Source organism: Amblyomma mixtum, chromosome 6 (assembly GCF_055824585.1).
Source record: "Amblyomma mixtum isolate Tamu chromosome 6, ASM5582458v1, whole genome shotgun sequence".
In the NCBI taxonomy this organism is placed as follows: Eukaryota; Metazoa; Arthropoda; class Arachnida; order Ixodida; family Ixodidae; genus Amblyomma; species Amblyomma mixtum.
Genome location: NC_143017.1, coordinates 73579892 through 73605645, shown reverse-complemented (window position 1 = coordinate 73605645; position 25754 = coordinate 73579892). Strand labels below are relative to the sequence as shown.

Here is a 25754-nt window from a genome sequence, read left to right as displayed (position 1 = left end):
TAATAAAATCCAATGTATGTTTTCCAAGCCTAGCACTAATTTGCTGTTTCTAATTTTTGTTTCATGAGGATAGTTTAGACCACAAATAGTGCTTTTTGCGCTAACCTATCGCCTCTCCCATCCCCGGCCATCTTGTGCCAGCACCCCCGCCTCCCCCCCCCCCCCCCCCCCCCCCCCCCCCGGCAAAAAGTTCTGCGTACTCCCTCGGACAATACCTCCTGAGTTTGGAAGTTATGGTGATTATAATACTGATACTTTTTAGCTCAGTAACTGAACTAGAATGCAAAACTGTAAAAAGACCAATCATACTTTTTCGTGGTTATCGTCATAAAAATGGTTTTGCTGTCGTTTCGGTTTACGCGTTAGAAATCAGATAATGGATAGATGTCTAAGGTCAGAATTAACAAGTGTTTGGTCATTTGCAGAAGTAAGTTGTTGAAACATCACACGTCTGCCAGCAAAGGAACCTAATTTTAAACGCATCGGCAACCGCACTGGCGATGCCATTAATGTAAATTAAGAACAATAATGCCGACTAACACTTCGTCGGGGGATGATCGTTCAGTTACATGGCAAGGCTTCGTGGTACTAGAAACGGGAACGTTCTAATAGTTCATCCTGAAACAAGCGTACGCAAGTTGCCCACAATGCATTCTTACTATAGCGCAGAAACATGAGAAGTTTTTGTTTCGTGCGTTTGAGCTGCATTGCCTTCTTCCAACGTACCGTTACCAAAAGAAGTGTTTTCTACTACAGAAAAAAAAAAACAAATTCGTTTGAATATATTAAGGATAACCAGTTAACCTGATTGGGCACATCGTTGATTCAAAACGCTTACAGCTCCCTTGCACGCGTGTATGTATAAGTGCGAGAAAAGGGAACGGAAACGCTGTCAAACAATTAAGGGCTTCAGGTTGATTAGCAGGCTAATTTTCTTTTTTTTTACTTTGCTTCTTACGCCTAGGAGCCCTTCTCATTCTTTGCGTTTTCTTTTCACTCCACGTTGATGGCGTATTTTTTCGCAAAACGTTCTCCGCGGTACACTCAGCATAAATTGTTCCATGGGGTGAAGTTACACGTTTTAATCAGTGACCGAACCAGGCTGCAGAAGAAATTTCATGCTTAACCTAAAATCCTCAAGAATGAAAAAAATTGGAGGGGACACCCCTTACAAAAATGCTTCTTGAGACAGTGTTGAAGTTCTCATGAGCAGACTCAACACGCCATGTTGAATTTTTGTTGTGACCAGGATTGGCTAGTGTTGGTGAATTGTTGAGGCCGAGTTGAAACTCATTGGAAAAGTGGCCACTGTGCTAGAGTTGAGCATTCTCAATGAAATTTCTGCTTTGCGTTCATGTTGAATTCATGTTGGAATTACGGGAGTGAATCAACACGCCATTCTGAATCTTGGCTGGGGTAAAACAGCAAAAAATCCTGGGAATGCATTCGTATTGCGCCAGATGGACCGACTACCAATGCAATTTTCGGCGGTATATTTATATTGCTGCGATTTCTTGTTAACGTGAAGCCATCACCCCCTGTGACGTAGCGCTCCACACATACGCACAAACACTTATGTATATAAATATATATATATATATATATATATATATATATATATATATATATATATATATATATATATATATATATACATACACATCCATCAGATAAAGAGCATGGGACAGCACTGCACACGAGGCTATAGGAAGAACTGACAGCTGGAGTTCATCTTGATCTTTAGTGCAACCTCGGCTTCGCCCTTATATAGTCCTACTCAGGGGTGTCCGGACCTGCGCAGGTTATGGCCTGCCGATCAGCAAAGTTATGTCAGTTATTACTCTTAATATTTATTTATTTTATGTGTAGTAGAAGTAATGAAGTTCATATGCAACGGTCTATTATTTGACGACCTTGATTTATTCGTAAACAACTTAATTCAAGCATTAATTAAGCGCCCTTTTTTATGAGAGCACATACGAATCCTCCAAAGTAGGTATGCCTGAATGAGCAAAGTGCACTTTTTTCCATGCAAGAAAATGACTTTGAGCGGTTTATGAAAGTTTTAACGGGTGCTGCATGCGTTCTTAATGTGTGTAATGTGATCAGGTTCTGTTTACACGATGGATGTCGAAATGATTTCATTTAGTTAGGCTTAGAAACGGCTGCCTTGAGATGATTCAACTTAAATCCAACAGAAATTGCTCAACAGTAAATCTCTCGACTACGCTCAACAAACATTCCGTGTAGCAGGTGTTGAGTAGGCTCAACATACATTGAGTTCATGTTGGTTTCCAGTTGATTCAACAGGAGCTCAACAAGGCGTCAACTGAAGCTCAAAAGTCATTTTTGTAAGGGACATAAGCTTCGCCTTAAGGGTATGACGCAATAGCGTAGTGGGTTAATTCTCATATATGCAGAAGTTCATTCTCTACTTTACATTCATAGATCCCTGGGAGTCCTCATACTCCTCCTGGCTCTGGTACAGTGGTGTGCCTTGCGCGGCCCAGGTTTCTCTTGTCGAGCAACCAGTCATTAATTTAACTGCAACCGCCCACTTTGGGAAGTTTGCTCACCAGGTGGCCAGGTTGTGACGACGCTGCAAGGTCACGAGACCTAGGTGGCCCATCTGCCTCCTCGGTAGCTCTCTGGGGACCCCCTGCCAGAGTCATAATCGTTGTTTTTCGCTCACAATGCCGACGCCGATAACGCCGACACCGGATTTTCCGGACAACGGGGCCTTAAGGCCTTTAATGCTATCGAGTTACTAAAACCAGGGAGGTGCGCGAATTTCAAATTTCTACTCTTCGTTTTTCCCACAAACGCAACCGCAAACTTACCGTTTAGCTTGGCGGCCTTATTCTCCAGCTCGACGTAGCGGAGGTACTTGTCCTTGACAGGCTTGCCGGCTACCTTCCGCCACTCGTTCCAGACGTGCAGCAACTCGTCGTAGTCTCTGGACTCCTCCAGCGTGTCCTTGATCGCTGTAATGTGTCCAAGGTTCCATCCATGAGCCAGACGCATTCACTGCGAGTGCGCCGGTTATCCGATGTACGCTGTCAGTTAAAGCCAGGCAGAGGTGTAACGTCCTGACTCTCGCGAGCTGTCATAGTGTCCAGAAGCCACAATTCGTTGCGATTCTTGTTACGAATCATTACTTTGCTTTGTTGCCATTGGTCAGTCACACCATCGATGCCGGAGACGGCAAATGACGCTGCTTGTTTAGCCGTAAATCAAGCCGCAACTGCCAATAGTAGAAGGGCAAAAGAAGGAATCGTGAAAAGGACAGTTACAAAATAAGACCCCGGGTTTATTACGACATGGCTGATTAGGCATCATGGGAAGTAGCGGGGCCAGTTGGTTCATTTTTTAAGTTTTAAGCACTGTTTTAAGTTGAAGGCTGATTAGGCATGGCTACATTGCAGACAGCGAGCGCCACGCCGTGCTAAAGTTGTTTTTTTTTTTTTTTACGATCATGCTTTAGCACTGAGCAGATAAATAGCTCCCGGACCTTCCGTCTTCTGTTGAGACTTAGGAGATAGGAAACATCGCTGCACCACACTTGCTTCCCCCTTCCCCTCATCACCCTCCCCTTTCCTCTTCTCCCGCCTAGACAGCAAATCAAGATAGATGTGTGATGCAAAACACAACTATGACTTCAAAATTGTTATCCGTTAGTTTGTGCGATGGGTCTTATGTGGTATACCTTTCGCTCCACGTAAATGCTGAAATTACACTACATTACATATGACCCGCCGTGGTGGCTCAGAGGCTTTGATGTTCGGCACCCGGCCCCAAGGTAGCAGGACCGAATCACGGGGCAATGGCGGCCACATTTCGATGGATATGAAATGCAAAACGCCCAGGTGCTATGTAATGTCAACGCACGTTTTAAAGATACATAGGTGGTCTAAATTAATCCGTAGCCATCCCCTGAAGCACCCCTCCTAGCCCATGTCGCTCAGTGAGATGCGAGATGCCAGCATACGCTGGAAACACATGATCATTGCTTTATTTTACTTTTTTACTTTACTTTTTCACTTTTTAGTTTTTTTCCCGCGTACTGTGCGATGTCAGTGCACGTTAAAGAACCCCAGGTGGCCGAAATTTCCGGAGCCCTCCACTACGGCGTCCCTCATAGCCTGAGTCACTTTGGGTCGTTAAACCCACATGAACATAAGCAAACTTTTTGAGCAAAAATTATAGCATCCGTTTTTTTTCTAATATTCATCGATCTCAAATAGCCGTTTTAAAAAAATACACCAGAGTAATGTTTTAAACGTGGTTACAGTAATACGAGATCAATTGACATACTATCAGCCTCAAATGAAACTCGAACGAAGAGCGAAAACAAGAAATTCTTAGCCGAGAGAAACTGAATACTAGTCCACCAGGGCTTCACTTCCCTGTCGTGAAGACTTCGGTTGGAAAGCGTTCATGGAACCCTCCTTTACTTCCTCTCCGGCAGATAATACTTCCATCGTCGTGATCGCGTTTCACTTGTCCTACTGGCATTTCGTTTGATGTTAATAACTTCACGTCTATCCCGTCAACAAAGTGTGATTGTAACGAAATTTGGGTATTTCGCCAGCTTGTGGGAACAATAACCTCACACCTGTGCGCACCTGCGAACCTGTTGATCAAGTGACCTGCTGGCTTCATATTCTCGAAACAAAACATGCGCAACTGCGAGCAAAAAGCCACCGTTTAAATAGAATCACGCGCAGAAATCTGCATATATAGGCATTTCCCTGTTCACTGTTCAACACACGCAAGTTGAAGTTCCTTTCTGCGTCTAGCATTTCAGGAGCGGTAAGGCTCGGGCTAGTTTCTCTGGACATAGTTCACACTTTCTTTGTACGCTTTTGGACACACTAACCTGATATGGCCGAGCGACGATCAGTTACCATCAACTTAGCTGTAAAAATTAACATCAGAAGAGAGGACATCAGACGAGAGGAGGGGGCTTATCTATATATTTGAGGAATGAAATCGCCTATCACTGTATACCTGAGTGCTGCATAATGTAGAGGCTCTTTCTATGGGCTGCGGGAAAATTGTTGTTACAGGTATATATAGGCATCTGTATCAGGTTCTGTTCTGCATTTTGACTCTTTGTTGAAAAAGCTTTGGATTGTGTCTCTCTTATTTACTGTGAAGTGGTATTTCTTGGTGATATAAATGTAGATGTTTTGGATAAAATGTCCGTTACTAGAAATGTGCTAGATCCGTACAAAAGCTATGGTTTTGTGAACTTTATTTCCTCACCGACAAGAGTTACTGACAACCCTGAAACACTTATTGATGTGTGTTTTACGAATACTTGCAGTAGTGATGTATCCGCTGGCGTTTTAACATTAAGCGTTAGTGATCATATGCCTATGTTCTGTATAGTTCCAAGTCAACCGAAACAACAACACACGGGTAAACCGGAAACTTCTGCATTTAGGAGAATTGACGAAAACAGTTTGAGTTTCGACGCCTTTGTGCTAGCAGAGATTGGAGTGATATTTTAAGAGAGGAGGATGCATGCAAATTGTACACAATTTTATATCAACTATTCACAAACACTACAATATTGCATTTCCGCAATCTACACACAGAACTTAGAGGAAATCAAGAAAACCGTGGATTTCAAAACAACTCTATGACCGAATACAGGAAAAGAATCGACTTTTTTACAGTTTTGTGAGAACAAAAGATACTGGCGTTCTCCGTCAGTTAAAAAAATTCTGCAATAAGTTAGGCGCTGACCTTAAAAAAGCAAGAATTGATTATTACGTGATAAAGTTCTCGATGTTTGATGGCTCGAAGGGAACATAGAACACACTTAGCGATCTTCTAGGTAAAAAGAATACCAACATACCCGTCTCACTCCACATTCATGGTGCGAAACTATGACGGCGCTGAGTTAGTAAATTAATTTAATGGGCATTTCTTATCTGTCTTTCCACCAAAATCAAATTATGGTCTTCATGAAGATGCCTCAGTGTAAATAACGAGTAAACATAGTAATTCAATGTTTTTGTTACCATGCGCTCACTCTGAAGTAATTAGCATAAGTCACTCTTTACGGAGTAATAGTGCCCCAGGTACCGATCGCATATCTTCAGTCCCGATAAAGAAAGTAGCAGATGTCATTGCGATACCACTATCACTTATAATACAACTAATGTTTAATACAGGAACATTTCCACATCAGTTGAAAATAGCTCGTGTCACTGCTATTTATAAAGGGGTGACATTAATTATTTAAATAATTATCGGCCGATCTCCATTCTTTCAGTTTTTGCTAAGAGTACGGACTTGCAATTAACGCCCGTCTTTCACCGTATCTAGACAAAAACATGTTATCTCCAAGCAACAATACGGATTAAAAAAAATCTGAGGCCACTTTACTAGAAATTAAAAATAAAGCTAATTGATAGCATACAAAATAAACTCTTAACAGACAGCATAGTTCTTGATACGAGGAAAGCGTTTGGTTAGGTCAACCAAGGTATTGCTGAAAAAGATGCAGTGTTAAGGTATACGCGGCGTTCCTTTAACTTTATTTTCTAGTTACCTTGACAACCGACCTCAAACAACTATCATGCCTCAGGGTTCAGTTCTGGGACCGACGTTGTTCTTATGGTATATTAGTGATATCGTCAACCTTCGTCCAACGGGTGACATTGCAATCTGTGCAGACGATACGAACGCATTATTTGCAGGGCCAGATATTAATATTTTACAAGTAGCCTCCAACAGCAGGCTATCCCAGTTGTCAGTTTAGCTAAAATCAAATAGATTAGAACTAAATGTCACTAAAACAAAGTACATATTGTTCAGAGCCAAAAATAAAGGAATTCCGAATAGTTTCCGAATTCATTGCGAAGAAACCCCGATAACTAGTGCCAGCTCTACAATGTTCCTTGGAGTTATCTCTGAAGCGCAATTACTGAGGACAGAACACATAGATTGCGTCTGCACTAAAATGGCTCGCTCTGTTGGTATCCTAAAAAAATTTCGCACAATTTGACCTAAACTGAAAATTAATTTATTTCTCTGTAGTGTTTTCGCATGTACAATATTGTTTGCTGATCTGGGTGTAGACTACCCCAACCAATCTTGTGCAAGTACTGACTCTACAAAAAAGCTATACGAGCGATTGATAATTTGCATTACAGTGAGGCCACGGGAACTTCCTTTCTCAACCGTAGATTACTTAGCATCACAGCCGTCTACTATAAGAAACTTGCTATTTATGTCAAAAACCTTATGAAAAAAAAACAGACCGACTTTTGATACCACGTATTTAATTGCCAAAACAGCATACAGTCTTAGGTACCCTCAATACCATGCATCCAAATCTCGTAAAAACCACGGGTTCCAAAAACTAACGCACGTAATTCGTCATACGGTAAGCACCTACCCTTACTTAACTGAACTGTCGCTACAAAATATGTCCGAGGCCAGATATAGGAAAACTGTTCACGAATATTTCTGTTATTGATAACTGTGGTGTCTTCTCGACCTAATCAAGATTAGTCGTGTTGTGCTTTGCATTATGTATGACTGATATCGTTCTGTAGTCACTACGTGCGCTGCATTGTACTTTGTATTACTTATGGAAATTTTGTACCATTGCCAAGTGTCACTTTGTTTTATTTCACACGGGGAGGGCAGGCCTCTGTCAGGCGTTTCTAGACGCCTTTAGCTTGCTCTCCCTCGATTTGCAGTCTGTGTACTGTCAAAACGAAAACAATAAATCAAATCAAATCAAACCAATAACAAGCGAAACACCGGCAAGAGAGCAGATAATCGCCTCGTCTCGTTAATCGTTCATGTTTTCGTGTCAGAAAGGAGCTGCAACTGATTTTGCCAACGCTTCGTTATCAATGCGAAGGCATTAGATGGCTATGTCGCGTCATCGAAACTTGTCCTCATGATTATGTCATCCAATAAAGATAAATGTGGAAAAGTTTGATTGCGTTAGATAGTACGTGATGAGATCTTGCTGTGGAAAAAATTTGGTTCATGAGTTGTAATTAATTAATTACGCGCGAAAAATTGCAATTGTACGTCAAAATAGCCACAGACGTCGATATAGTGCATTGACGTCAGAATAGCCATGGACTTCGATATAGTATGAGGACGTTTTGCTTTCGCAATGCTCCAACGGGGGTCGGCGCAGTGATCTCAAAGTTTTTTTCAGGTTAGGTTGTCCTCGAGTGTACATTCGCGGACAAGCTAACTTGAAATGACGGAGCGACGACCGATAACTACTGGTGGCGACATGCAGCTGCAAGAACATGAACCATAAACGAGTGAAACACCGACACGAGAGTGCAGACAAGCGCACCAGCCAAAGCTTGTGACTTTGTTGCACCTTGTTGTATCATTCCTACTATCCACTCCTGAACGCTTCCTGTCGAAGAAAAAGAAACTTAATTATGCTCTGCTTCCGTCGCGTAGACTTGCAAACGTCTCTTCGCACGCTATTCCACTAGAAATGAGACGCAAGCAGAACTCTCGTCCCGGTGTTCATTCAGTCAGTTTTTCAATGTTTCGTCATGTCAGGTTAGCTTGTCCACGACTATACATAACGCTTCCGGTGCGTCGGTCTTTTTCTTCGCCTTTGCCAATTTCAGTAGCAACTTGTTCTAACATTTCCTTTACCATCGATGTACTGTTGCAGCATTGTTCTATTGCACGCGTGTAATGTGTAGAGTAATAGAAAAAGTGCTCACCTGGGTCCAGGGGCACGTTGCATTCTTCAGGTGACGAAGACTCTCGTTTGAACGGGCATATCTTGGCAGATGCGTGGTTTTGGCTCATGTCGGCGACTATTCGGACCAGCTATAGAGAAGGAAAGCGCGTTGTTAGGGATTATCGCCCATGGCGAATGTGACAGGCATTCCGTGCAGGTTTCTGAGCACGAAGAGATAGGAGCAGAAGAAAACCGTCCAACAACTCTTACAATCTGTGCACGGTTCTTTGAGGCGTCAAAAATCTCTACGCTCCCTAGAACAGTTCATTAGAAGGGCGGGCGCTCAATGTTTAAGTTAATTGGTTATATTTTTTGCACTAAAGATGTTTATTGCAGGTTACATGTGAAATAAAAAGCTAGGTACCAGACATTTCCTCTTACACCTTCAGCACAAAACTAAAGGTGATGACGCGGGGAGAAGGAAAATCAATCTGACACCTCACGCCTTTTTTATTATTTTTCTTGTTTGTCTCCCGTTTCTCCGCGTAATTTCTAGAGGTTGTCCCTTTTTCGTTTGGAAGTAACTAGCACCGTCAGTTTTTTTCTTTGTCATATCTTGAACGTCACGTCAATTTACAGTTGATCAATTAATTCTCAATCAATACACCGCGTAATTTTCACGGTAAAAGTATTAAACCATGATTAATGATTTCTTGTATTATATATTCCAATCCCTTGACCTACAGTCATTCCTTTAGTCATTCACTTCTTCTTGAAGTACTGATAATATCATATATAGACCACAGTGTTGGGCTATTGGTACGGCGTTCGGCTGCTAAGCTCGTATTGGTGCGTAAAAATTTTTTTGTTTCTGCCCTTGATAGTTATGTGCAAACATGAAATTATGTGCTGAATCTCGCCTCCACTTCTTCCGCGATTCAATGCTGTCACAAGTGGGAGTGTTTTGGTAGCCCTTCAACGCATATTTATATATCGAAAAAAAAAAAGCTGCTTTTGCCCTAGCCATGCGAATAGCCAGACAACGCAAGTAAAGCAAATAATGTCGGTCTCGGATGCACGGCGCATACCTCTCGCTTTTCTTCATCCGGGAGAATCGCGCTGCCCAGCACCGACGTTCGCTTGAACACCACGCGGGTCTGTTCGTCCTTGAAAGTGGTCCACTTGAACATTGTCACGTTCTTCCATATCTCCTTGTTCAGCCGGCTACTCTCTAGGCTTGCTTCAATCTATAGGCAAAAAGATGAGCACATAAGACAAGGAAGGCAGAGACGGCTGGCGGTCTGCACAGTGTACTCTTCTGGCAGGTGTTGCATGTTCGCTGTAATGTTATGACGTAAGCTGATGTAATATTAGGACGTCAGCACTTGTCCTGTGTTTTTCTACCCTTCGTCCCCGTTTTTCGCGCTGTTATTTTCGAAAATGTATCACCAACTCGCCCGCCTAGCTAGCGTGTTGTAAACTGAGAATTGAGAGGAAAAGTCAGACATCTCTCCAGAACGACGCATCAGCGAGCTTACAAAGTAGTTATTTTATACCCCTCCCAGAAAGTACAGCCCGCAAATGCAAGGACTGCAAAACGTAATACCCTCAGGTGTACTTGAAACGCAGACGCTTATGCACTGAGCTACTTCACGCCGTAACGAGCAATGACAAAATTCATAGTCACGCGATTTGTGGGCAGTATTCTCATGGGCAAGTATAACGGCTCTGGCGTCGGTTTTCATGCTTGTATAGTCTCACAAAAAGTTCTCCGAACGCGGAAGCCACGAAAACACTGAATTTCTGGGCACGCAGCCATGAATGAACTGATAAAGCTAGATATTGTCCTTTTTCTTAAATTGTTTTTAATAAAAAATACTGATGATGTAAGACGAAGTACAATGTAGCCGTCAGTTCGCTCATCCCTTGTAAAAATGGTCCATAGACAGTCTATAGACTTTTATAGAGTCTATTGCCTTCCTATAGACATTTCTTTTTTTCTATTCATAGCCTATAGGGTCTCTATAGACAAAAGTCTACTAAAGGTGTATATGGAAATAAACCTATAGATTGTCTATAGACTGTATATAGCATTTGTATTGCCTGTAGGCTGTTCTCTAGGATTTGTCTATAGAGAGTCTATAGAATTTATAGACAGAAGTCTATGGACAGTCTATAGACTGTATAAAAATTTTGTAAAGGCTTCAAGCAGCTTCCCTTTGCTTGCCGTGTTCACAAGGCTTCCGTAGACGCATGTACGTAACCTTCCTTGCTCATCGCTCAACCTTCCAGTCTGTAGCTCTTCGGACACATAGCACAGATGTAAAAAAGAGACAATCAGAGCAACTCCATCCAATTATTGTTCTCAGTAAAAATTCGTTCTCTGACCCTTTCCGGCAATGTTGGCGTTTGTACGGCAAGAACAAGACGCATTTATCGCCTAGAAAATTCGATTTAAAAATCTTCCCGCGTGTCAATTAAAAATCGTGGCGTCCTTAGCGAAAAGAACGGCATGCAATCGTTTCGAAGTGAATGGTAGTGCAGTTTATATAATCTGGGGTCCCCGTAAAAAAACTGTCTACGCAAGCATTTTACTTGCGAAATGGGCCAGTGATAGGGACAACTGTATTTCGTTTTTATTTTATTTTCTAGCTTATAATTTATGAAAAACTCGCGTTCAGTGAAATCGGTCTCTTTGCGATTAGAATGCAGCACATATATCGATACAGGCCAATTTCTATTTGTACACATTGTCCCATTAGACTCTCCTTCCATTTACGCCATATCTTTGCTTTCAGTACGAACAACAAGAAAACAAGCAGGACGTTCTTTCCCACTTAAAACTAGCACATAGAGGTTCAACAAGGGGAAGCTTTGGGCCAGTTGGTCTGACATGTTGGAGAGGAGGAATAACCGCGAACTTGACAGGACTGAAGAACGAGAAGAGGACAGGACGAGCTGCAACATGCCTTTTTCCAATAAACTTCAGTTGCTAGTTACCGCTCGTCCTGTCCTCTTCTCGTTCTTCAGTCCTGTCAAGTTCGCGGTTATTCCTCCTCTCCAACATAGCACATAGAGGTTTATCCGCACCACTGAACTATCTGAAAGCACAATGAGAAAATGGGTAGAGGCTTTGCGTCCGCTCACAGATCTGTTCTTGTTGTGTTCCGTCAGGTTGACCGAGTGATCCCAGCGTGCGTTGGAGACCTTGAGGCAGGCTTCGGTGAGCAGCGTCTCGACATCCTTGAGATAAGCCTTGGCCCTCTCTTCGTCCTCCAGCGTCCCTTCCACGGGCACCCTGGCCTCCACGCCGGTCAGCCGGGCCGCAACCAGGGCGCATCCAGCGATCGCCACCAGCCACGCTCGCATCAACGTCGTCCTCGCCATCACGTCGTTTCCCGGGCGACAGCGGCGCGTTGGAGACGCCGCAACGACTGGCCCTGGGCCGAAGACAGATTTTGCCTTTTTAAACGCGCGCGGCAAATTTTTTAACAGGGCAAACCTGTTTTCCGGGTTCGTTAGCCCCCACCTGTGTTTCTGCCCCGGCGGCGTCGAAGCTTTGGGTGCTGCTGTAGAGTCGCCGTCGCAGATGCGATCCGGAACTGGTCGCCAGCCAGGACCTGAAAAGCGATGCATATCCGCGCGGCCCCGCGTGTATTCGTTTTCTGTTCACGTTTGTCAATTTCGTCTCATGTCTCGCCGCAGGTCGGGTGGGTTGCCCTGTTTTGGCTTTTTCCCTCTCATCTCGGACGGGGCCCGATCAGCCGGTCTCTGTAATTTTCCTCTTCCTCCTCACCGCTGAACTGCTCGCCAGTGGTCAAGCCCACCGGCGCCTCGTGTGTTCTTCGCAAGCGCGAACAAAAGTTATTGTGGGTACGTTGGCCAGAGTTGAAATAAATTTAACTAGGATGTTGGCTTAACGTAAAGCTTAAACGGCGTTAGCCAGTACTGAAATGACTAACTTAAAATTTAAAACTCAAAACGTAACAACGTTACCGAGCGCTTAAAGAGATCCTAAGAGTTAGCGCTAAAGGTCGCTTACGTCTAATATGCTGCATTTAGATTTCTTTGCCAGAAGCTAACCTCGATGTTCTCCCCAGCTTAGGGAACTATGCGCAGGCTTCCGCGGTGTGAAGAAGAAATGATTTCGTATCGATGTTAAATTTACGTCCTTTGTCCCCTTTTCGAATATAACCAATTTTCAGAGATGAGTTCGTTCCCATTGCAGATAAGCGAAGCTACATATAAAGGATAATATCAAGCAAAAACATGTAGGGGAAAGTATACAACAGCTTTATGTTAGCCATACTTACCGATGAGGCAGAAACTTGGAGGCTAACGAAAAGGGTTCAGCTTATTATATTATATGCTGATGACACGACTTTAGTATTACCAGATCGCGATGAAAGTGCCCTGATTAGAAAAGTAAATAAAGAATTACAACATGTACATAAATGGTGCATGGCGAATGCAATCAACCTTAATCCTAACAAAACCGTTTTTATCCTTTTTCACTCTGGCCATACACACAAATTATGGTCGGCAAACGTTGCAATTTACGGATCCTCATTTGTGGAATAGTCTTGATTATAACATTCAAATTTCACCTACACTTCATGCCTTTCAAAAACAATTAAAACATTTTCTACTAAGTTCAACCTAGTGTACATTCTTTAGTGCTTTTTTTGTGTTTTTTTTTCTAATTATAACATGTTTATTTGATGTTTTCACTAGTATCCAGTGCCTACTGCTGTAAAATGCTTATTGCTATATAGTTGCCTTATTTGTTGCTGTCGTCTACATCATATGTAACAGCTTATAGTGGTCGGGACCCTTAAACAAATTTTGTTGGGTCCCTGAAGTTCTGTGTTTGTATTACATGTTTTATGCTATATAAATACTTTCTAAAAAAATACTTCTTTCTAAGTTAAGGACAACGCAGCGCGCTATGGAAAGAAAGATGACAGGTGTAACGTTAAGAGACTGTAAGCGGGCAGAGTGGGTGAGGGAATAAACGTGAGTTAATGGCATCGTAGTCGAAATCAAAAGGAAGAAATGGGCTTGGGCAGGACATGTGATGCGAAGGCAAGATAACCGCTGGTCCTTAAGGGTAACCGAGTGGATTCCAAGAGAAGGCAAGCTTAGCAAGGGGCGGCAAAAAGTTAGGTGGACGGATGAGATTAAGAAGTTTTCGGGGATACGGTAGCCGCAGCTGGCAAAGGGCAGGCTTAATTGGAGAGACATGGGAGAGGACTTTGCCCTGCAATGGGCGTAGTCAGGCTGATGATGACGATGTAATAAAAGCAGCCTAGCCTCACAAGATCAAACATGTAGTACATACCTGCCCTTCAGCGAACAGTCATTTCCTGCGATTCGACACACACAACGTCCGTTTTATCCTGCTGTACATGCAAACTCGACAGATTGTTCACTACGCATCACAGATGGATGCTCCACTCGTTTCTTCTGCGACCTTTGCTTGAAGTTAGCAGTTCCTTTTTCTGCATTTTATATATATGTATTTTTTGTGATAATAGGACTGTTTACAACCGGCTACGGAAATTTCACAATCAGCAGAGAATATCTTTCGCGCGTGACCGCGAGCCGTTTTTGAACGGATGCCAGTGAACGTGACTGCTTAACCAAAGCCCGGGCGCCTGACTCCTGCGTGCTAAAGGACTCACGGCCACGACGGCGAATGCTTGCTTCGCAGTTTTCATTTCCTGGGTTCGGAAAAACAGGTGCTGTCACGAGTTTCGCAGCTAAATTCTCAGCGGTTTCTAACGCTTCCGTAACTCGCGCGTTTACTGAACAAGGCATTGTTTATACGAGAACCTCACGACATACCTTTCTTGATATGCTTAACAGAGCCTGAAATTCCAACTCCTTGGTTTCTGCCACGAAAGGACAGCACGGCGTGAATTGGTAGGAGTTACTGAGCAGTGAAATCTGAATAATGGTTTGTGTAGAGTTACGCTCAGTGACAGAAAGCTGCTGTGCTGACGTCTTGTTTCATTTACTAATATTTGAAGAACCAGCTTCCGATCCCAAACATACGCAGTGGTTTTTAAGTTCATACTAGTCATACAAAATCCATGGTCACCACTGCTCAAATGCCGTCGACACATGAAACCTGTGGAAAGCAGATTGATTCCCATCATATGGTATGCAATCTTGCTGCACTTACAAATGCAGAATTATTATCGTAGCTTGAAATGCTACGAACTATGGAATAAAACCTCGACAGTAATAGGAGTATAGCGATCGCGTCGCCAGTTCAATACGGCATTCGCTCTCTGATTCTGCTATTCTTGCTCCGTTCATTAAAAGCTCAGATTTTTTTTAGCCGCGTGCATTAAAATAAGAGACAAGGATAGAAATCTTCCTTCGCCACTTAGTCATTCGTCATCCCGATTAAAATTGGCCAGTACCTATGCAGAAAGTACCAAAGAAACGAGCTTGCCTATGTCGTTCCCGGAAGCTCCTTTTTATACGCCGACGACGCTAGAATGTCGCGCCAAGGCCGGTCTGCCGAAAATGCCGACGTTCGACATCGGCGAGCAGATTCCATTCGGCCCCAGACAGATAAATAATGCCTGTCTGCGAATGAATTCGTGAGAAATACTATACGTGAGCTCTATGCCGTAATGGAACGGCTTCTCGCATGCATTCACTTGTCAGCTGCATGATCTGTGCAGACAGCTGGCTTTTCCAAACGGTAGTGGCTTCTTTATTTTCTTTTCTGCTACCTCTATGTCAGAAGCGTTATGTTTTGAGCGAGCTGGTTCTTCATTCTTTGCCGAACGAAAGCCTATGTCGCCGATTCGCGAACTACGTTTCACTTTCTGTACACTCGATCGTCACGCAACACGCCGTGAGGCATTGTTCGTTCTTGTCGAACCACAGCCGCTTGTCTCTGATGGAATCACTGACAAAAGGCTGTGGTCGTTAACAATGATGGGCACTGGCACGTAAAATTTATGAAAGAACCTCCCGTTCTCGAATACGGCTCAAAGAGGGCAACACGGACAAGTGTGTTGACAGGTATAATGCCTTTAGCAGCTGCGCAGAAATACAGCGATGAGAAGAATGAGCACGAATGCATTGTTGAAATGTTGGCATCGATGCGGCATACCTAGGTGTCCTTTGTGATCACATTCAAGGGACTACGTGTATTTAGCGGGCGGTTTATGAATCATGAAAATATCACTCTTGTTTTTGCATAATAAGTCTTCAAAAATGAGCCCATCGAAGCGCAAGGAATAGACCATAAAAAAAAATTCGCGTGGTTTTTGAGCAGATCAGTTGGCCTTTGATGCATGCCGAGCACGCCGTCTCGGAGGAGGAGTGGCGGCTGTATAGAGCAAGGTATGATGCTTCACTTGCTTCAGCTATATGATGCTTTACTACAGAACTTCACTTGAGACGCCTGGAACATGTGCGTCACATCTCGCTCTCTTTCCACACCGACGCAACGATGGAATAGAGGACTCACGGCGTCTTTTATGTTACTGTGATGGTTACTGCATTGTCTTTAAATTATATTTCTGCTGAAGTCTTTAATGGAGAACCCCACACGTTGTACTATTAAATACTGTGCATAGGCAATTGCTTACGCCCATATGAGTGCTGGTCAAGAATTGAATTACACAAAAGTAAGTAAACAAAAATATCTCACCATAATAAAAGCTTTAATTTAAGTTTATGAAGTAGTCGAATAATTGCACCGCGTCACTGTGGTTTGCGATACCAAGGAAAATAATAGTAACAAGTTTTCACGTATCAGACCCGAAGTAACTGAGACACGCTGTGGTGTATACGCCACAGGATGAATTTCTTGAACCTAGGATTCCTTAAATACACCGAAATATTAATAAGCCGCTGTTTTTGCATCTAAGACTTCATCGAAATGAAGCCTCGTGCCTGGATTCGAACCTGTCACCTCGGGCACAATAGCAGAAAGCCATAACCAATGGGCCACCGCGGCGGGTATTAAAGAAAGGAAAAAACGAGTAATGGAAAGGAAGTTAAATTAAGGAATAACAAGAATACAGCGCAGCGCAGTATTAGTAGGGTAAAAAAAAAAGAAACAGGCGAGATAAGTAATGGCGACCGGTCACAAGTTTTGGAGAAGAAATAATTTGTTTGCAACCAAGATACTTTACTTGAGATTTCATGGCGCACTGTGTAATTCGTATACCCAAAATCAAGCTTTATATATATATAGTCAATGCTTCGTGGAAAGACAGCGGAGACACTGTTTTTGGCTAATACCGCTTTCCATCAACTTCAGACTGCGGGCCAAGTCCAGCTTTCCTGGACGTCACTTTTAACTACTCCCAGCATGTTCGTTATACGTCTGCGCTGCACACCTTTATAGTGAAACTCCCTACCAACACACAATGACAAGATCGAAACCAGAGCTCCGTTAACGGGTGCTTCGCTAATGTGCCGCCCTTTCGTCACTTCACTCACTCTCCACTCGTCGTTCTCGCCATTGCGGTTTCCTCTCGTGCGCGAAAAAACCGCCGAAAAAAGGAAACTCACTCAACCGTGTTAGCACTGTGTATCGAGAGATTCGGCGAGCTTTTCGCGGCAGCAAATATGACATCAAATATTCATTATCCTTTGCCTTCTTCTTTGAGGTAGCCTGCATGACGACACCAAGTTGCCACTTGTGACGAAACTCTGTTTGAATCACTCAGCGTGACTCGTTGTAGTTACGTCACGCACGACGTCACTGCATGCTAGCCAATCAGCGTGGAGTGGTACACCTGCTTCTCCGAAGCTCCCTTCCATTTCCGTATACACTTATGCTGCGCCAACACCATAAAAGCAATGTCCGTAGCTACGCCATGGTTCAGCTGGTAGTGTAGCTGGTGGTTAGACTTGTGGTGATGCATCGGTTATACAATTCAATCCAATCCAATCCCCAATCCAATCCAATCCAATCCAAACTTGGGCCCCTGGTTTTTGCGGCAGATGGTGTGACGTCATAGCAGAGGTCAAGCTAAAGGTCAATGGTAGCTACCGCGGCCTCGCCACGCGAGGAGCTGAAAGTGAAAGTAGTATTGCTTCGCAATAATACCGGGAAGCGCCTCCAATAGCTGTGGCTGTGAAACGGCCGCTATCATAAACGTGCAGCAGTGCGTTTCTGAGTGTATATGTCGACAGCAAAAAAAAAAGTATGAAGTGTGTATCATATCCAGAAATTCTGGACGAGCGCATTTTTTCAACGGGAAGTTTTTTATGAACGCAATTTTTCCGCATATCGGAAGATTGCGCTATAACTGTCAATATATTCTCAGATCCCTCCTCGGAACGCTTGTAGCTTTCTGCTATTTGTTATCAAAAACTCACCTCGTTTTTTTTATGGCAGTTTTAACTACTTGATGCGATCGCAGGGAGAACTTTAGAAGCGAGATTCTTCTACGCATCAGGTCAGACCATCCCGTCAATAACTTCATAAGAGTATCTTACAGTATTCCACAACTTCCTCACAGTTAAAAATGCTCTCCAAGATGGTTGGACTTGACTACATTAGCGCTGAGTAATGAAAAATCCTGAAAGTATGTGCCAAAACTAAAATGTCCACTTCAAGTCCAGGATTCTTGAACATCAGTTTGAATTGTGAGGCAACTATGGAATACCGTGTAGGAGCCCTTCACTACGGCGTCCCTCATAGCCTGTGTTGCTTCGGGACGTTAAACCCCAACAAACCAGCAACTATGGAATATTATAAGACACTGGTATAGAAATATTGAAGGTAATATGGTCCACTCTTTCTATGCGTAGCAAAATCTTTCTTTTAAAGTTTATCCATCCCTCGAATAGAGTAGTTAAGAAAGTCAATCGGAAACCTTTTTGACGATAGCAAAAACGTTAATAGCAAAAACAAAAATGCAAATCTTCTCAGTGGAAGTCTGCGGATATATTGACTGTTACAGTGGAATCTTAGGATATATGAAAGAATTGCGTTCACAAGCAAGGCTTGTCTCGAATTTCTGGGTATGTAAATTCACTACTTTTTTGCGTCTGAGGCTATATTTGCATTCGGTTCCACGATTTTAACGACATCCAATCGCTACCACAATGACTTTTCATCGCTTCCAACATGGGGATATATTATAACTAGCGCGTGAACTGCAAAATGTGAACTGCAAGCTTGTCGTCGTCGCTAGAAAGAAAAAATAAATAAAAAGTCTTCCTCCTCTTAGGGTCGCAGTGTGCCCCTGCGCAAACTTGAATCTTCGCTCTCACAATGCATCAAGAAAAAAATAGATCCAAAAAAATAAACAGCCGCCAGTGAGGATCGAACTCACGACCGCTGGTTTACAAGACCAGCGCTCTGCCACTGAGCTATAGCGGCGGGGCGTCGCGATGCGTCGTTGATAAGCTTGCCATCCATGTAATCTGAAATGCGATTACAACAGAGTGATGATAAAGTTGTATGCAAGTGCTCTCCCTCACTCACTCGCCCATTCACCCACTCAGTCATTGTTACTCAATCAGTCCACCTCCACTCAATGCCGACTAGTTCAAAAGCGAGTGCATGAATAGACGCACAAAAAAAAAAGTAGAGGGGGGGGGGGAGTAACAATGCTACTGTTTGGGACATTTTGGTTGAAAACTGCTACTTGCAGATAAGCTTACAATAAACCATGGAAAACTTTGTCGCTGTTATGCAGCGCTTCCGAGCTGGTTCTATTCAATTTTTGAATTTCCCGCGCTTCGTCCTAGCTGAGCGCGGCAAATTTAAAAACGAAAAAAAAATTGCTTTCAGAATTATTTTATTTGACAGGCCTAAGCATTAAAAGCGTAGATTCTCATGAAATTAAACTGGAAGCAACACAGAGCGGTGAGAAATCCCCAAATGTGCACCGCGGCAACTGTAGCTGAACGAATACGGCGGACTATCAGCGTAGAACGGCGCTGTCGTACTAGGTGGGTGTAGAACATGATGCAATCCAGTGATGCGGTGACACACCGACGCGCAGATGAAGACTGGTGGCCGCCATCAGCCGCAGTGGTCGGGTGTACTCTGGCAGGGGCACGTGATAGGCAACGAAGGAAGAATGGGCGCCGGTGGCAGCGAGCGAGGGAGTAACGCAAGGGCAGTTGTTTTACATTAAACCCCTCCGAAACGAGAACTCGCTCATGGGGAAGAGCCACCGCGTTGACTCAGTGGTTAGGGCGACCGACTACTGAACAGGAGACCCCGAGTTCGAATCCGGCCGCGGCTGCCGCATTTCGATGGAGGCTAAACGTAAAGGCGCCAGTGTATTGTGCAATGTCGGTGCACGTTAAAGAGCACCAGGTGGTTGAAATCATTCCGGAGACCTCCACTACGAGGTCTCCTAAGGGAGGGAGTCTTCTTTGACTCCCTCTTTTATCCCTTCCTTTACGTCGAGGTTCAGGTGTCCACCGAGATGTGAGACAGATGTTCCCACTTCGAGTTATTGATCAATTCGCAGTCGCCCTGCTCTAAGCATGCCGTCCCGGCTAGCTCAGTTAGTAGAGCGACTGCTCCGGTGAAGGGGTGGTCCTGGGTTCGAATCCCGGAATCCAGCAAGTTTCTGAGAAAGCTGTATAGCTTTCCTTTGTTGCCGTATGTCTGCTCTTGGGTGGATGTCAATGAGTAATTACTCCCTTATTAGAAATCTACTTCACCCTGGGGGTTCTCTGCTAGACGTCTGACCGAAGATATGACTACAGCTAATTGTAATTGTGTAGTTTGGCCCAGTGCTGACATTTTCAGGGTCAAGATCTGCATAGCATCACACGTTGTCAGCGTGAACATGCCGAACAATAAGCATATGTAAAACACAGATCAGGCTACAGTAACACTACCAACCAAAAGTCATGCAGTGCACTGAGCATTCATCCACAGAAGAAAGAATTTCCTTGAGCTTATATATTCCAAATGACCCCCTTTTTGAAGCCAATAGCACTTGCACTCTGCCCAATTTTATTTTATTCAGTTATGAATCTGTGATGGCACAAAATAGAAATGAAAATGAGCGGACCACATTCGTTTCAGGTATTACCTATTAGATAGAGAAAAAAAAATATGAGTCCGCTCTGCCATGTTTGTCACGAACCATATCCAACAATTCTGGACAAAAGCATTTTTTTAGCGGGAAACCTCTTATGAACGCATTTTTTTCATATAATCTAAGATTTACCTTTAACAATCAATATACCCGCAACTCATCCGACGGCAGCATTGAATATTCTATCTGTTAACGTCGCTTTCGTCAAAACCCCATTGGATTGCTATGGGAGTCTTAACTGTTCGGTGCGGTCGATGGAAACACTTTAAAAGATTTTGGTGCATATCAGAAGTATAGACCATTGCCTTCAATACTTCCGCAAAAGCACCTTACAATCTTCCAATTTTTAATACTGTTTTTCCGAAACTGTTGGATATGATTATGCAAATTTAGACGTGATTCAAGTAGATATCGTCATGTCACCAGACCGGGATATCCACAGGACGTGTGGAGACATCTCTAAAGAAAGATGTGCATATCAATTGCAGTTAGTGTCAGTAATATCACCCGAACGGAATATCCACCGGATAACGTGTCAGGACATTTAAAGCAAGGACTTCTCACTGACATCCCTCACCAGTACTCAAACGTGTTAGGATATTTGGCTATGATTCGGATATCCCTGGGACCTGGTGTTGTCACTGGGACCCCTCATGCCTGCCGCAGTCATCAGCCCAGTCCCTTGCTCGTGTATGGGCAGTCGCACACAAACATATGCATGTCTGGTTTAAAATATCGAAGCGGCATGTGTGTTTTCAGAACGCCACTGTGTGGGAACTCCGGCTAATTTCGACCATCTGAGGTTCTCTAACGTGCACTGTCGTCACACAGCGCATCTGCATTTTTGCATTCCGCCGGTACCGAAAGAGGCCCCCGACCGCTACTGGGATTCAATGCCGTGACCTTCAGCTCAACACCGAGAACCTTCGGGTAGAAATGTAACCGACCTTAAAAGGTCTTTTATAGTACCTAACATTATAAAAGTTCGCGTGGTTATGTATTCGTCTGAGCAGACAAGCCTCGTACAGTTCGTATTTCGATATTAGAATGCAACTAAGTTACAGACGCGTTACGCAAGTGCGTATAGTCCTCCCATAGAGACGGTTGGAGCCGCACCAGGCTGTACTACACACATTATGGGACGATAAAACCCGGTTAGGATTCGCCATTCTGCGTTGCATAAACAGTTAAGAAGAGGTCAGTTGGCGAATCGCCTAATGGTATTGCAGCACAGGATAACGACCCGGGTTCGAACCCGATCGCGGCGGCCGCGTTTCGATGCAGGCGAAACGCAAAAGGCGCAGTGTGCTGTGTGCTATGTGATGTGAATTCACTTCGAAATTCCCAGACCTCCACTACGGCTCCTCTTTCTTCCTTTCTTCTTTCACCCCCTCCTTTCTTCTTTCACTCCCTACTGCGTCATTTCCTTACTTCAAAAACAGTTTTCAGTTCCAATTCACTCGCATTTAATAGCGCCAGAAAAATGCAGCTTTTAGGGGTAGTGATACAGCACGATATGTATGCATTTCATAAAGTTGCTTACGGTTCAGCAACGGCGACTGAGGTGCGTTGCTATCGGCGCGCAACTGCGAGCACATAAGCACTCAAGCTTCGCGTTGAGAGTAGGGGAGGTCGGCTGACATACGTTCATGTCGTGCTGTGAAGCTGCCCGATAATCTGGCATGCCAGTTTCCAAGTTGTTGCTATAATCCTTCAAAAAAAAAAAAATGCAAAAACTTGAGCCGCCAGTGAGGATCGAACTCACGACCGCTGGTTTACAAGACCAGCGCTCTGCCACTGAGCTATAGCGGCGGTGGTGGCATGACAGCACAAACAGGAAAGTCATACGTGAGGACCAAATAACCATGGGGCGTTGCAATGCAACTACGCATAGAGTTAATATTAAGTTCTAATAATTGTTTAATTAAGAGCGTTATGGTCTATACTTGTGGCGTACTTTACGTCATTCGTGGCGACGAGTAAAACCCGCATGCTGGGCAGAGTGGAAAAGCGCACACCGCGATAGTTATTCAGTTAATAAACTGCATAACACACTACCGCACTCTACTGGCACGCTGCCTGTTATTTCAGTTGTGAAGCTGTGCATGCACCGATGTTTGCAGTCTCTTAGAAAACCGGAATGGGAAAAAGCACTTATTGCGGCGTTTTGCATAACCTAATGTTGAATGGCACGACGAAACAGCGCTGACGGACGGGAAGGAAGACACATGCGCTGAATTAACAACCAAAATGTTTATTGCGAAAGAGGGGGGCAATATAAAGCACAGATGGGAAGCGAATGCGGGACGAGCATTACATGACATTCATACGGGAGCTATCAAATCATCACTGATTAAGAAAGGCGAGCTCCTGAGTTCCTAATACGTGAATGTGAAAAGCCTCTGATATCAGGCGCGTGCTGTGATCTCTGTACTTGGCGATGATAGTGGTGCAGTTCAGAAACGCCTCACAGTCTTTGCAATCTGCCGAATGAATGACAAAGTTATTTCGGCGTGACTGGTTTTCAATCTTTTTCGCGTGTTCGCATAGTCGTTCATTGACGCGCCGTCCCATCTCCCCTACGCAACAACGGCCGCATGACAGTGGGACCTTGTAGACATGGAGTTTTTTCTTCCTCCATGCTTGTAGACTTACACCACAGCAACATTTCTTTCGGTGTTACTCTGACACGCTTTCTTTCTATTCCTATTCCACAGGAGCTCATCTTTCTTAATCGGTGATGATTTGATAGCTCCCGTATGAATGTCATGTCATGTTCGTCTCGCATTTGCTTCCCTTCTGTGCTTTATATTGCCCCCCTCTTTCGCAATAAACATTTTGGTTGCTAGTTCAGCCCATGTGTCTGTCTCTTCTTCCGTCCCGTCCATCAGCGCTGTTTCGTCGTACCATCCAACATGAACCAACCAGCCCGACTCAGCCCTCTCCTTGGACACCTAATGTATATGTAAGCCAAGCAAATTTTTTTGCAATCTGCAGCCAACTAAAGTTTTACGGCTGTTTGATAAAGGTTTTCGGTACTATTAACTTCGTGGCTTAGAAATCGAAACCGAGAAATTTGATGTTTTCACTCGTTCACGCCAAAGCCGATAGGGGTCCCGAGTTTCAACATGGCAGCCCAGAGGCGTGCGTGAGTACGCGTGCTGTAAACGTTAAGCCGGTGTTAGCTTGAAAAATCCTACTCATTGCTGAATCAAGTGGCTGTTTAAAGACCAGCTCTAAAGTGAGAATCATGTCGGACGATACGGAAGACGCGGGAGGCGACGAGCAGCAGAAGCCCCAGAAGAAAGTGGCAAAGCATGATAGCGGCGCCGCCGACCTAGAGAAAGTGACGGATTATGCTGAAGACAAAGAAATTCGATCTCAAGACATTATGTGTGTAAGTATATTTTTGATTGAACTTAATTATTACTGGCTCTAAAGTATGCTGTTACGTTACGAATAATACTAAAAAAATGCTGTTCATGGAGTAATGCATGCAACAGAAGAGTTCAGGCACGTTCGCGTATTTATTGCTGAATTTAGGCATCACACCGTGCTTGAATTGTGACTGGCGTGATTTAAGATCTCATGAGACGCGGGTATCACTTCTCTGCAGTTCACTATATTCGTGTTATTACGCCCAAGTCTGAATCAATCGCGCACAAGTTGCTACCGCGCGATATTGTTTAATGTAGAATGCAAGCGCAGTTTAAAAGGGAGAGGGAATAAAAAGTGTTATTAGATGGGAAAAGAAATTCAGCTTCGTGGTGTACATTCTCGTGTCTTTTTGAAGGCTATGTCCATGATCGGAGATCGCCACTCAAAAGAAACAGCAGAAAAGGCGGCACGACAGAAGGAACTGTCCAAAGTTGTCATAAAGAAGGAAGATGTGGAACTAATTGTGAGTATTCAATGCTTAGAAAAAAGGCTTGCAGGTTACTTTTCCATCGTACTCAGTATCTCCTATGATAAGTACTTTATGACCTCTGTTCCAGATGCAAGAAATGGAAATTCCTCGCTCGGTAGCAGAGCTGAAACTGCGGGAGCACCAAGGAAACGTTGTTGAGGCCCTTATAGAGCTGACAAATTAATTTTGTGTTTTCGATAAATTCTGCGTGTTAATTTTATTGTTTTTCAAAGCTGTTCTTCTGACCTTTGTTTGTTATCCCCTAAGCTAAGAGCACAGTGAAGGCAGGCAACCAGGACTGAATTTGCTTGCTTTTTGCATTTGTGCTAATACGATTCTAGTGAAGTCATAATGGCCATGCATGTTTCCAGGCAACAGTAGTAGGATGACCACAAACAATGGGCCTTCATGAAAACCAAATTTGATGACCAGCTTGTTAGAACTTGAAATGTAGAGTTTAGTAATTGCATTCCACACTTTCTATACCAGTCTGTTGCAGTGGCACATTACATGTCAGCCTCTGGAACTTGTGCTTCTGCAGGGATGCTTTTTTTTTTTTTTTTTTACAAGGACTCGGTTACCAGAAAGTAAGTCCTGATGGTAGCATTAGAGTGCTTTCATACGTGTGGGTGTAGCATTAGAGCACTGTTTGTGCTACACTCGCAATGAATGGGAAGTTAGCATGGCACATATGAAGCGGGAGCCAGAGGTCTTTCTGTACTGTTAGGGAAGGAAACCTCTTCGGTATAGTTCGATACATGGCTGGAGTCTTACATTATCCATAGTAATGTTGCTTTTTTTATGGTTGTTGCTCTTTTGAGCTATCTGGGGGTATGGATGGAATGTTAGTCCCTGTTATTATGAGCTGGCTAAACTGCTATCCCAGACACACGAGCATCGTAAAGCTTCTTTATTATTAAGGCGAGCAAGCAGGGAAAGGGAGCATTATCTTAAAGGAGCAGTGTCGTTGCTGCACAGTGCAAAGCTGACTTTTAGCTGCTTTTTTCTCGTGCCACCAGGGGCCACCACTTTTGGCTCTGTTTGTATGTTTGGAATCAGATTTTTAAGTGCAGTTAGCATTTTTATTTTCATATTAATCTTT

The 25754-nt window shown here is 43.7% G+C and overlaps 2 protein-coding genes and 2 non-coding genes across 5 annotated transcripts in view; 1 reads left to right on the top strand and 3 right to left on the bottom strand.

The window, feature by feature from the left end:
• LOC149339381 (angiotensin-converting enzyme-like) overlaps window positions 1-14192 on the bottom strand; it is a 27480-nt gene extending 13288 nt beyond the window's left edge. The window contains exons 1-6 of one of the 2 annotated variants that reach the window (XM_089548145.1): window positions 14034-14191; window positions 12222-12312; window positions 11840-12132; window positions 9781-9939; window positions 8733-8841; window positions 2841-2984 (exon numbers count right to left, since the gene is read on the bottom strand). In XM_089548145.1, coding sequence (XP_089404271.1) covers window positions 2841-2984; window positions 8733-8841; window positions 9781-9939; window positions 11840-12079 — 652 coding nt within the window. In that variant the 5' untranslated portion in view covers window positions 12080-12132; window positions 12222-12312; window positions 14034-14191. Of the gene's footprint in view, window positions 1-2840; window positions 2985-8732; window positions 8842-9780; window positions 9940-11839; window positions 12133-12221; window positions 12313-14033 lie in introns of both variants that reach the window. The other variant, XM_089548146.1, reaches the window with a different exon arrangement.
• Window positions 14193-18989: 4797 nt separating this feature from the next.
• Window positions 18990-19061, bottom strand: TRNAT-UGU (transfer RNA threonine (anticodon UGU)). The gene has a single exon. It is a non-coding gene; the product is annotated as a tRNA-Thr (tRNA).
• A 3424-nt stretch (window positions 19062-22485) lies between these two features.
• TRNAT-UGU (transfer RNA threonine (anticodon UGU)) lies at window positions 22486-22557 on the bottom strand. The gene has a single exon. It is a non-coding gene; the product is annotated as a tRNA-Thr (tRNA).
• A 1281-nt stretch (window positions 22558-23838) lies between these two features.
• LOC149339378 (huntingtin-interacting protein K) lies at window positions 23839-24872 on the top strand. Its single transcript, XM_089548149.1, has 3 exons — window positions 23839-24142; window positions 24539-24646; window positions 24741-24872. Exons 1-3 carry the CDS (start codon window positions 23996-23998, stop codon window positions 24834-24836), a joined length of 351 nt encoding a protein of 116 aa, XP_089404275.1. The 5' UTR covers window positions 23839-23995; the 3' UTR covers window positions 24837-24872.
• Window positions 24873-25754: the final 882 nt, after the last annotated feature.

Excerpts from the sequence above, each read along its gene's own strand:
- LOC149339378 (XM_089548149.1), top strand. The coding sequence starts at position 23,996 with ATGTCGGACGATACGGAAGACGCGGGAGGCGACGAGCAGCAGAAGCCC. Across the intron at positions 24,143-24,538 it reads GATCTCAAGACATTATGTGT|GCTATGTCCATGATCGGAGA; the intron begins GTAAGTATATTT and ends GTCTTTTTGAAG. Across the intron at positions 24,647-24,740 it reads AGGAAGATGTGGAACTAATT|ATGCAAGAAATGGAAATTCC; the intron begins GTGAGTATTCAA and ends CCTCTGTTCCAG.